The sequence below is a fragment of the Pristiophorus japonicus genome, chromosome 10 (genome assembly GCF_044704955.1).
Source record: "Pristiophorus japonicus isolate sPriJap1 chromosome 10, sPriJap1.hap1, whole genome shotgun sequence".
NCBI classification, from domain to species: Eukaryota; Metazoa; Chordata; class Chondrichthyes; family Pristiophoridae; genus Pristiophorus; species Pristiophorus japonicus.
The window spans coordinates 188583995-188597158 of NC_091986.1; the positions used below are offsets into that span (position 1 = coordinate 188583995).

The 13164-nt window shown below is 43.3% G+C and overlaps 1 protein-coding gene across 5 annotated transcripts in view; it reads right to left on the bottom strand.

The window, feature by feature from the left end:
* fam168a (family with sequence similarity 168 member A) overlaps nucleotides 1–13164 on the bottom strand; it is a 123785-nt gene that overhangs the window by 61252 nt on the left and 49369 nt on the right. For 3 of the 5 annotated variants that reach the window (XM_070892408.1, XM_070892407.1, XM_070892412.1), the window contains one exon: nucleotides 3582–3659. The exons of the other annotated variants lie outside the window; for them this stretch is intronic. In XM_070892408.1, coding sequence (XP_070748509.1) covers nucleotides 3582–3659 — 78 coding nt within the window. The remainder of the gene's footprint in view (nucleotides 1–3581; nucleotides 3660–13164) is intronic. 5 annotated transcript variants of the gene reach the window in all.

Consider the following 13164-nt stretch of genomic DNA (forward strand, 5'->3'; position numbering starts at 1 on the left):
AATCAGAAGAACAACAATTAAAGAAAACAGGAATGGAACTGAGAAATCAAAAAAAAAGATTGACAACGGGGGGGGGGTAAAAAAAAGACAAACACGGGGAGGATTTTAAAAAACAAAGCACAAGGAAAACTACAAAAAAGTCAAAATGGAATGGTACTTAGCAAAAATAAACATTAGGATCAAGAGTTGAAACATGTTATGTGGTGTGATGGATACGAACAGGGCCGTAGGACAGATTTGTAGGCGCATGAACCATCTGACCACTTATTTTGAGGAGGGTTTTGGATTGCAGGGCAGGGAATATGGTCAGAGCACAAATTGTTTTTCTTTTCCATTCAAAATACACCCTTGACTGTTCAAAATTGCTCTATTATGACCTCTATTGAAATTTGCCTCTTGTAACAATGTTTCACTCCACAACCCCAGGCCCTACTCTGGTTCCTTTGTAGTTTCCTTCCCCTGCAAGTTTTTTTTTGCTTCTTTTGTACTCCTTTGCTACTGCCTCACTGTCGTCACCACCCTCAGCTTTCCTGCCGCACAGAACTAATCCAATCAAGGTTCTCGCGTGAGTCCGAGACGCCCACCTGTCTTTTGTCTAGCAGTGGTCCGATTCAAGTTCCGGAGCGGGCGTCCGCCATCTCGAATCCCGAATGTTGTGGTGCGGGAATGTGCAGTGCGCCCCGTTCTGGTAGCTGAACACACAAAAGTCGATTCGGCGGCAGCCCTGGAGACTCAAGACGTGACTTTGGAAAGTCCACCAAGTCTCGATCAGCCACCTCCTACCTCTGTGCAGGTACCCCGCCAAACCCCAAGGACAGAAATGACAAGTATCCAATTGGCGGGTCAAGCCCTTTTTAGCAGCATCCGGTCACCCCTACATCCTGTGCTCCACCTCATATCATGGCACCTAACCCAGGCATGGCCCCAGCATTATTCTCTATCTCTCCCATGTCTTTTAATGCTTTATTCTCCCTGGCTCTTGCTGCATGTAGCTGAATGTATCCTCCATAGCAAACCCATCATCAAACCTCATTGCTTACTATGTGCACGGATCTCCAGTCACCTCTTCTGTAGCAGAAAATTTGTTTGTCTTCCCTTATGGATAAAATGTATGATAACACATTCAGAGGTGCATGAGTGAGCGATGAAACGTGCAGGTGAATTAGCGTGACAAGCTCACAGGGAAAACATGTTAAATGTGACGAATGGGGAACAATTTACAAAACATGACAAATGTGATAACAGTAAGTCAAGTGGCATAGACACAAGATTTTTAATATATTATAGATATATACTTTAAAAAAAAAAATCACACACCAGGCAAAAAAGCATGCTGGAGCGGTCCTGAAGTAGAATGCGAATGATAATGGACGTCTTAAGCAGTGTGTAACTGAGCAAGTTCTCAAAAATCTGTGTGACTCAATGGCAATAGTAATGCTCATTGCCAGACAGCTCAATATTTGCTTATATTTATCAAATAATTTCTTTTTTAAAGACTTGATACAGTCCTTTAAATAGTTATGAGAGAAACAAAAGATTTATAATTTGTTGGGCTACCATTTAACTAGGTCTGAAATCTCCAATTTTCTCAATGGGAACCAGATAGCTAATTTGTATGGCAACATTTAAACCAGTAGAAACAGAAAATAGGTGCAGTAGGCCATTTAGCCCTTCGAGCCTGCACCACCATTCAATAAGATCATGGCTGATCATTCACCTCAGTACCCCTTTCCTGCTTTCTCTCCATACCCCTTGATCCCTTTAGCCGTGAGGGCCATATCTAACTCCCTCTTGAATATATCCAATGAACTGGCATCAACAACTCTCTGCGGTAGGGAATTCCACAGGTTAACAACTCTTTCAGTGAAGAAGTTTCTCCTCATCTCAGTCCGAAATGGCCTACCCCTTATCCTAAGACTGTGTCCCCTGGTTCTGGACATCCCCATCATCGGGAACATTCTTCCCGCATCTAACCTGTCCAGTCCCATCAGAATCTTCTAAGTTTCTATGAGATCCCCTCTCATCCTTCTAAACTTCAGTGTATAAAGGCCCAGTTGATCCAGTCTCTCCTCATATGTCAGTCCCGCCATCCCAAGAATCAGTCAGGTGAACCTTCACGGCACTCCCTCAATAGCAAGAACGTCCTACCTCAGATTAGGAGACCAAAACTGAACACAATACTCCAGATGAGGCCTCACTAAGGCCCGTACAACTGCAGTAAAACCTCCCTGCTCCTATACTCAAATCCCCTAGCTATGAAGGCCAACATACCATTTGCCTTCTTCACTGCCTGCTGTACCTGCATGCCAACTTTCAATGACTGATGAACCATGACACCCAGATCTCGTTACACCTCCCCCCTTTCCTAATCTGCCGCCATTCAGATAATATTCTGCCTTTATGTTTTTGCCCCCAAAGTGGATAACCTCACATTTATCCACATTATACTGCATCTGCCATGCATGTACTTAGGCTATATTCAAGGGAAGTGGCAAACAAAAAAAACACACTTACTGAATATCTCTGTAATAAATGCATGAAACCTGGAGAACAACATCCTGATAATTGTGGCAGTATTATCTACAATTATTCTAAACATAGGTTAAAAAAAAAACAGCAACATAAATTATGCAAATCACATGCAAGGAGATGAGGAAAATCACACTAAAAATGTTTGACCTTGCATGGTACCTCAAGAGAATTAACCTCAAATGCTACTGCACATTAAGTTAAGCAGTGCACCATTACCACTTTTCAATAACAAGTGAAAAGGACAAGCGTCTACAGCCAGCTTTCTCAATTCCTTGATTATCTCCAACCAATTTTCCCTATGAATTTTCTTTGCGGCCTGTTTATTTCAATGCGCTGCCCCTTTAAATTTATGCACATGCACAGTATTTCAAATGGAAAAAGCTTGAGTGGTCTGCGCAGTACCTTGCAGATTACTGCGTGGCCATGTACGCGCGCACTTTAGCGGGAACACTGTCTCCAACCCAAGCAACATTTTACAGGCTAAGAATCAGTCACCTTGACTGTCCATTCTGGTGATTTAACTTGGCTTAGTGGTAGCACTCTAGCCTCCAAGTCGGAGATTGTGGGTTCAAGCTCCGCTCCAGATTGGAGCACATAAATCGATGCTAACACTTCAGTGCAGCACTGAGGCAATACTGCACTGTCAGAGGTGCCAGCTTTCAGTTAAAATGGTAAGCCAAGGCCCCATACCCGCCCCCTCAGATGGACACAAATTAACCCACGTCATTATTCTGAGAGCAGGGGAGTTTTCCCGGTGTCCTGGACAACATTTATCCCTAACCCAACACCTAAAACAGGTAATCTGATCATTTATTTCAAGGCTGTTTGTGGGAGCTTGCTGCACACAAATTAGCTGCTGCATTTCTTACATTTCAAAAGTATATTGGCTGTAAAGCGTTTTGGAAGGTCTTACGGTCATGAAAGGCAGTATAAAACTGCAGCTTTTTTCAATTCTCTAAATCTCCTTAGAACCTTCTGGGTCACTTGCGTACTGGTCTCATGCAAAGTACTTTTATACTGAAGGGGTGGTGTCAGTGCATATTACTCACTTGGGCAACAGCATTCTCTACTATAGAGCAAGGAAGTTCTCCAGTCCTGCAAGTTGTCTTTAGAGTCTCCACTTAAGTCTTGAGCACAAGAAAAATAAAGGACAAGAAAGGTCACTGAAAGCTATCATTTATCAAGCTGGCTTTGACACCTACTTTAGTACTCTAGTGCAGCTCTCCTATTGGCAGCCACTTCTCAGGATGTGGGTGTCGCTGGCCCATCGCTAGTGGCCCTCGATAAGGCGGTAAATGGGCCTACTTCTTAAGGCTTTTAAAAAATTCGGTCATGGGACATGGGTGTCGAATAGTGGTTATGTTACTGGACTAGTAATCCAGAAGCCTGGACTAACAATCCGAATGCACAAGTTCAAATCCCACCATGGCAGCTGGGGAATTTAAATTGTTAAATAAATAAATAAATAAATAAATAAATAAATGAATGAATGTATGTAGAAATAAAAGCCATCAGTAATGGTGACCATGAAACTACTGGATTGTTGCAAAACACATCTGGTTCACTAATGTCCTTTAGAGAAGGAAATCCGCCTTACCCGGTCTGGCCTATATGCGAGTCCAGATCCACAGCAATGTGGTTGACTCTTAAAACACCGTCTGAAATGCCACTTATTCATCATCACCTTCGAGGGCAATGAGGGACAGGCAATAAATGCTGGCCTTGCTGGCAACATCCACATCCCGTGAATGAATATTAAAAAAAAGTTTTCCCCTTGATCCCCAGCTCAGTTGAATGTCGCCTTGATGTCAAGGGCAGTCACTCTCACCTCACCTCTGGAATTCAGCTTGTGTCCATGTTTGGACAAAGATTGCAATAAATACTTGCATTTATATAGCGCCTTTCACGACCGCCAGACATCCCAAATGCTTTACAGCCAATGAAGTACTTTAGAAGACAGTTGCAACATGGCAGCCAATTTGCACACAGCAAACTCCTGCAAACAATGTGATAATGATCTGATAATCTGTAATTGAGGGATAAATATTGGCTGAACTCCCCTAATAGTGCCATGGGATCTTTTACGTCCACCCGAGAGAGCAGACTCTGTTTAACAGTTACTGATATTAAACAGATGCTGATGAGTTGATTTGGGACTTGCTTACATGAACCAATAGTATTAATAGCATTGTTGCCAAATTAAATTAATTTAAGGGTTAAGTCATGACAGGAGAGCCCAGACCCGTGTCATGCTCCTCCTGTGCTATGTGGGAAGTCAGGGATGCTGCCAGTGTCCCTGACGACTACATGTGCAGGAAGTGTATCCAGCTGTAGTTCCTGTAGTTGCGGCACTGGAGCTGTGCATGGATTCACTCTGGAGCATCCGCGAAGCTGAGGATGTCGTGAATAGCACGTTTAGTGAGTTGGTCACACCGCAGGTAAAGGTTACTCAGCCAGATAGGGAATGGGTGACCATCAGGCAGAGCAGTGGAAGGAAGGTAGTGCAGGGGTCCCCTGTAGTCATCCCCCTCCAAAACAGATACACCACCTTGAGTGCTGTTGGGGTGGGGGAGGGGGGAAAAGATGACTCATCAGGGGTGGGCAGCAGCAGCCAAGTTCATGGCACCGTGGGTGGCTCTGCTGCACAGGAGGGCAGGAAAAGGAGTGGGAGAGCTATTGTGGTAGGGGATTCTATTGTAAGGGGAATAGATAAGATGTTTTTGCGGCTGCAATTAAGACTCCAGGATGGTATGTTGCCTCCCTGGTGCAAGGGTCAAGGATGTCGCGGAGCGGCTGCAGGACATTTTGGAGGGAGTGGGTGAACAGCCAGTTGTCGTGGTGCATATAGGTACCAATGATATAGGTAAAAAACGGGTTGAGGTCCTACAAGCTGAATTTAGGGAGCTAGGAGTTAAATTAAAAAGCAGGACCTCAAAAGGTAGTAATCTCAGGATTGCTACCAGTGCCACGTGCTAGTCAGAGTAGAAATAGCAGGATAGCTCAGATGAATATGTGGCTTGAGGAGTGGTGCAGGCAGGAAGGATTCAAATTCATGGGACATTGGAACTGGTTCTGGAGGAGGTGGGACCAGTACAAACCGGACGGTCTGCACCTGGGCAGGACCGGAACAAATGTCCTAGGGGGGAGTGTTTGCTAGTGCTGTTGGGGAGGGTTAAACTAATATGGCAGGGGGATGGGAACCCATGCAGGGAAACAGCGAGAAATAAAATGGAGGCAGAAGAAAAAGATAGAAAGAAGAAAAGCAAGTGGAGGGAAGAGAAACCCAAGGCAAAAAGAAAAAAGGGCCACATTACAGCAAAATTCTAATGGAACAAAGTGTGTTAAAAAGACAAGCCTGAAGGCTCTGTGCCTCATTGCGAGGAGTATTCAAAATAAGGTGGACAAATTAACTGGCAGGCAGCTATTAACGAATATGATATAGTTGGGATTACGGAGACATGGCTCCAGGGCGACCAAGGCTGGGAACTCAACATCCAGGGGTATTCAACATTCAGGAAGGATAGACAGAAAGGAAAAGGAGGTGGGGTAGCGTTGCTAGTTAAAGAGGAAATTAACGCAATAGTAAGGACGGACATTAGCTTGGATGATGTGGAATCTGTATGGGTAGAACTGCGGAATACCAAAGGGCAGAAAATGTTAGTATGTACAGACCACCAAACAGTAGTAGAGGGGTTGGGGACAGCATCAAACAAGAAATTAGGGATGCGTGCAATAAAGGTACAGCAGTTATCATGGGCGACTTTAATCTACATATAGATTGGATTAACCAAACTGATAGCAATACAGTGAAGGAGGATTTCCTGGAGTGTATTAGGGATGGTTTTCTAGACCAATATGTCAGGGAACCAACTACAGGGCTGGCCATCCTAGACTGGGTGATGTGTTAGGAGAAAGGACTAATTAGCAATCTTGTTGTGCAAGGCCCCTTGGGGAAGAGTGACCATAATATGGTAGAATTCTTCATTAAGATGGAGAATGCCACAGTTAATTCAGAGACTAGGGTCCTGAACTAAAAGAAAGGTAACTTTGATGGTATGAGACATGAATTGGCTATAGACTAGCGAATGATACTTAACGGGTTGACGGTGGATAGGCAATGGCAAACATTTAAAGATCACATGGATGAACTTCAACAATTGTACATCCCTGTCTGGAGTAAAAATAAAACAGGGAAGGTGGCTCAACTGTGGCCAACAAGGGAAATTAGGGAGTGTTAAATCCAAGGAACAGGCATATAAATTGGCCAGAAAAAGCAACAAAGCTGAGGACTGGGAGAAATTTAGAATTCAGCAGAGGAGGCCAAAGGGTTTAATTAGGAGGGGGAAAATAGAGTATGAGAGGAAGCTTGCTGGGAACATAAAAACTGACTGCAAAAAAGCTTCTATAGCTATATGAAGAGAAAAAGATTAGTGAAGACAAATGTAGGTCCCTTGCAGTCACAATCAGGTGAATTTATAACAGGGAACAAAGAAATGGCAGACCAATTGAACAAATACTTTGGTTCTGTCTTCACTAAGGAAGACACAAATAACCTTCCGGAAATACTAGGGGACCGAGGGTTTAGCGATAAGGAGGAACTGAAGGAAATCCTTATTAGTCAGGAAATTGTGTTAGGGAAATTGATGGGATTGAAGGCTGATAAATCCCCAGGGCCTCATAGTCTGCATCCCAGAGTATCGACTCTGGATCAGTTCCTATAGATTGGAGGGTAGCTAACGTAACACCACTTTTTTTAAAAAGGAGGGAGAGAAAACAGATAATTATAGACCGGTTAGTCTGACAGCAGTAGTGGGGAAAATGTTGGAATCAATTATTAAAGATGAAATAGCAGCACATTTGGAAAGCAGTGGCAGGATCGGTCGAAGTCAGCACGGATTTATGAAAGGGAAATCATGCTTGACAAATCTTCTAGAATTTTTTGAGGATGTAACAAGTAGAGTGGACAAAGGAGAACCAGTGGATGTGGTGTATTTGGACTTTCAAAAGGTTTTTGATAAGGTCCTGCACAAGAGATTGGTGTGCAAAATTAAAGCACATGGTATTGGGGGTAATGTATTGGCATGGATAGAGAACTGGTTGGCAGACAGGAAGCAGAGAGTCGGGATAATCGGGTCCTTTTCAGAATGGCAGGCAGTGACTACTGGGGTGCGGCAGGGCTCAGTGCTGGGACCCCAGCTCTTTACAATATACATCAATGATTTAGATGAAGGAATTGAGTGTAATATCTCCAAGTTTGCAGATGACACTAAGCTGGGTGGCGGTGAGAGCTGTGAGGAGGATGCTAAGAGGCTGCAGGGTGATTTGGACAGGTTAGGTGAGTGGACAAATGCATGGCAGATGCTGTATAATGTGGATAAATGTGAGGTTATCCACTTTAGTGGCAAAAACATGAAGGCAGAATATTATCTGAATGGCAGCAGATTAAGAAAAGGGGAGGTGCAACAAGACCTGGGTGTCATGGTACATCAGTCATTGAAAGTTGGCATGCAGGTACAGCAGGCAGCAAATGGCAGTTGGCCTTCATCACTGGGGTATTTGAGTAAAGGAGCAGAGAGGTCTTACTGCAGTTATACAGGGCCTTGGTAAGGCCTCACCTGGAATAGTGTGTTCAGTTTTGGTTTCCTAATCTGAGGATCGATATTCTTGCTATTGAGGGAGTGCAGCGAAGGTTCACCAGACTGATTCCCAGAATGGCAAGACTGACATATGAGGAGAGACTGGATCGACTGGGCCTGTATTCACTGGAGTTTAGAAGAATGAGAGGGGATCCCATAGAAACATATAAAATTCTGATGGGACTAGACAGTAGTCTAGTGGTAAGCCATTTAGGACTGAGATGAGGAGCAACTTCTTCACTCAGAGAGTTGGTAACCTGTGGAGTTCTCTACCGCAGAGTGTTGTTAATGCCAGTTCATTGGATAAATTCAAGAGGGCATTATAGATATGGCCCTTACAGCTAAAGGGATCAAGGGGTATGGAGAGAAAGCAGGAAAGGGGTACTGAGATGAATGATCAGCCATAATCTTATTGAATGGTGGTGCAGGCTCGAAGGGCTTAATGGCCTACTCCTGCACCTATTTTCTGTGTTTCTATGTTTAACAGCAATTTACAAACCGCTAGGCCCACAAGGTTCAAACTGGGTACACCAGCAACTAGGAAACAAAAGCACAATAGCACTGGGTTGGACTTTTCAGGTTGGATTGCCCAGGCTTGGGGTTGTATATAGTGCAGATTGTAGTTTAGACACCTCTAGGTTACATCTTCCATCCCCATAGCTTCTAAATTTCCGTCCCTTCATCGCTAATCTTGTATTTTTAGAAACCTTTTTCCTCTGTCAATCATTTTTCTACATCACTTGTCAAGTCAGGACTGGATGTGAATTATTCCAAATGAGAACCTTAACCAGATTCAAAAAGCAATCCAGTACCATAGTCACCAATTCTTATTCTGTTGGCCCTGGTCCAACCCTAAAGTGCATGACTTGGTAAAAAGCACTTACAAGTATGAAAACACAACTATTTAATGCTGCATCAAAAAATTGAAGACGATTACAGAACTCTCAAAATATAGGAACAGGAGTATGCCAGCTAGCCGAGCCTATTCTGCCTTTCTATTACATCACACCCTTACCTAGCAACAATCTATCCATCTTAATTATTTACATTTCAATTGACCCTGCATTTAACCTGTTGGGTGAGTGGGAGCTGTGAGAAAAGTGCTTCCTAATTTTACTCCTAAATGGAGTGGATTTCACTCAACAATACAACTTACATATAATTTATACATAATAAAAATTGTAGGCTTGTATATTTTGCTAACAATGTGAAATGTGGACAAGGCAGGCCAGAAATGTAGCCCACCATGCATACAAATCAGCCTCCATATTACCTCTACCGCTGCTTACAACATAGTTCAACCAAAGTTCTCACTAGTTGGACTCAGCAAGCCCAACTTCCCTCAAGACCCGACTCTGAATGTACAATACGCCTAATGTACATACCTTAATAACTTATATGCACTTCAGTTTGGCTCACTACCCATGGACACCTTATGTACTCTCAACTGAAAGCTCAAACATTGGGCCCAAGTTTCAAGCCGCGCCTAGAACGGCGCAGTCCCGACCTGGACGCCCATTTTTCACGCCACAAAGTGCGCCTAAAAAAACCCTCCAGATTCTCCAGCTCCCTGCAGGTCCTCAGGCCCTCGGCGCAGCGCAGCAGAGCCAAGTCCCTGCGCCGAAAACAGTGCGGGACCTCTGCACATGCGCGCTACAGTGGGCATGCAAGTGCAGTAGCTCCAGGCGCCCGAAACTGTGTGGGAGGGGCCGAAGCACGCAGCCCCTAGCCCTGGCCGAATGGCCTCACTAGGGCTGCGTGAATAAGGCTCCCCCCACGCCCAGCTCCCGCTTCCGGGCCGGACTCGACACCGACCTGACTCCCGCTTCCCCCCACCCCCGGACTGGACCTCACCCAACTCCCTCTCCTCCTCCTCTCTCCCCCCCCCCCCCCGCCGACACCGACACCGAGCCGACTCCCGCTCCGCTTCCCCTTCTTCCCCCCACGGACTGGATCCGACCTCCCTCTCCCCGACCCGAACCAAACCGACCTCCCTCCCACCACCCCCCCCGACCCGACGCCACCTACCTGTAAATCTGGTGCTGGGGACGGGCCCTGCCCGAAGTCTCGGGCCCGGCCCATTCAGCCTCCCCTCCCCCCCCCCCCCCCCATCAATCTCCATCCCTCCCCCTTCTCCCCCTCCCCTCGCTGTCAGAAACACAGACACTAACAGACAGAGAATGAGACACACACAGACAGACACGAGAGAGATAGAGACACTGACAGAGACACACTGGGGGGGGGGGGGGGAAGGATCCCAGCATGCTGTTGGAGGGCTCCCGGTGCTGCAGTCGGTAAGTAGAAAATGTTTTATTTATTGATATTTTTTTTTATAATTATTTATTAATTTTTTTTGATTGATTTATTGGTTGATTTATTGATGTATTTATCATTTATTATTGATGATGGCTCTTTACTTATAAAACTGAAGTGTTTAATGTTTGTAAACTTCCCTTTAAACCCCCCCCCCCCCATTCCCTACGCCTGATTTGTAGCCTACGCCTGATTTTCTCAAGTGTGGACAAGGTTTTTTCAAGCGTACAAAAATCTTCACTTACTCCATTCTAAGTTAGTTTGGTGTAAGTTTTCACTGACGAAACTTTGAAAACAGGCGTAAGTGGCCGGACATGCCCCCTTTTGAAAAAAAAATTCTGTTCCAAAGTGAAACTGTTCTAACTGACTAGAACTGGAGCAAACTAAATGACGAGAATTCCGATTTCTAAGATACTCCGTTCTACACCAGTTGCTCCTAAAAATCAGGAGCAAATCATGTGGAAACTTGGGGCCTTAGTCCCTACTAATGCAAGTCAGTACCTTACCAAATGAGTTTAAGAATCTGATAAAATACTGAGCTTTTAATTAAATAGCTGAGTGCGATTAATGCTGATTTACTGAATTACTGTTTGAATGCACTGAATTTTACAAAATGGACAAATTGCTGTTAACAATTAATAAATGAATTTAAGATTGAATTGAGCTATGTGCCGATGTTATATAAATTACATTATTCCTATTCCAATCACCCATCACACCTTTGACAAGTTAGATTTGGTCTTTTGCCTTGTTCCACCCAATCTTAGACTATTTTTCAGGTAAATTGGTTCCATCTTCATTCATGGAGTACTTCATTATGTCCAAGCACCCTAAGCTGATCCCACTTTAAACCAGTCCGCTTGGCTTAGCTGTTGCTTCTAAATTTTCAGCACTTAAGCTAGGTTGATCCCAACTTTAGTACCGACGGAGCAATGCAGTATCTTTCGGTAAAATATTAAACAAGGCCCCGTCTCCCTGTTCAGATGGGTATTAAAAAATCCAATGGCACTATTCAAAGAACAAGATCTTTTGATGTTCTGACCAACATTCCTTCCTCAATCAACACCAAAAAAAGGTAAATAGCCAGTTTGTCTCATTGCTGTTTGTGGGGTATATTATGTGCAATTGGCTACTTCACTTCTGTATAACAGTGCACTTCAAAAATAATTAATTGGTTGTAAAGTGCTTTTGGGACTCCTGAGGATGTGACAAAGTGCAAGCTCGTTCTTTTTTTAAAGTGCATCCCGCATTTTCTCGGGCCATATTAAATAACCTCCAACTCCTCCAAATGGAAGAACGTTGCTTCCCCGCGGTCCACTGCACCACCCCTCCTGTTCTGGACCCTTTTCAGTTGCTTGCAGCTCTCCAGTTCTCTCATTCGGGCACAAAAAAAATTCTACTCCATTGATACACTGTTCCCATTTCCATCTGCTCCTTGATAAAATACAAAATCCTCCAAACTCAGTTTGAATTTATTACACAGGTTTATAAGTTTATCCTTGCTTCATTCAGGGTTCTTCCTCCAGATGGTTATCCAAGGCAGAATCCTCTTCCTTGAAAGATTTTGTAGAGCCTGAATTTCATACTGAATTCTATAAGCATATAGTTATGCTAGCAACTTTCAAAATTGTTGGCAGCTGCACTTTACACTATCAGTTACTGCCGGACCTCATATTCAGAGACTATGGATTGCTGGGGGTAACAGTTGCTGGTACTTTATTGTAATTTCTCAGCCATTTTGGATATGTGAAGTTTATTAGTATTGTATAGAAGAATGTTTCTGGCTATCGAAGGCTGGATTGACATTCAAAAATCTGTATTCTCCTCTCAATGCTATTTTTTTTAAAGGCATGAATTCAGTATAAAACAGATTTCTTTTGTTAAATGTATCTCGTGTGTAATGCAAATTAAAATCCAGCACACTATTTATGTTAAGGGTGGGGATGATCAAAATTCAATGTAACCAAGACAGGTTCAAAACATATTGCCTCTGCCCCAGGCAACTTTAAATGAACCCACTTGCATCAACTATATTTCACCAATATCTACTGCCATAGTAACCACTTCTGCACTGGAATGCTAATTACTCAGTCTCTAGGAACAAGTCAATTATCCACAAAAATCCTTTTTTTTTATAAACTGTTTTTACATTCTCAGCACATTAACACCAAGCTACAAATAACTTCTGAGATACTGGAAACAGATCTGCTTCAGCCACACATTCCAAGTGCCCACAAGCTAAATGCCAACAGATAAATTAAATTAATCAGCTCAGAAAATTATCTTGAACTGAAGGTTCTATATTCAGAGCACTCGTCTCCCTTTTGTGCAAGGGAACCGATCAGAATTTTTAAAAAATCAACTTAACCCGCTGAATAGTTTAATATAAAAGTTAAAATTTTAAATATTCAGTTTGTTTTGAGAATACTGAATTACAATATGTTCAAATTCTAGAGTTATCATTCCAATGTAGTTAGCATGACTTAAAGCTAATTAAATTGACCACATTTTCATCTAAAAGTCTAAAAAGTACAAAAATAAATTGAGATGAGCTAAACAATAACCCTAAATCAATCCTATTAGGCATGTGCTGGATTCAACATTCAATATTTATGTAATGCGTCCAATAACTCTGCATTTAAAAAAGAGAATTTAATTCAGCAACTGACTATACAAACTGATT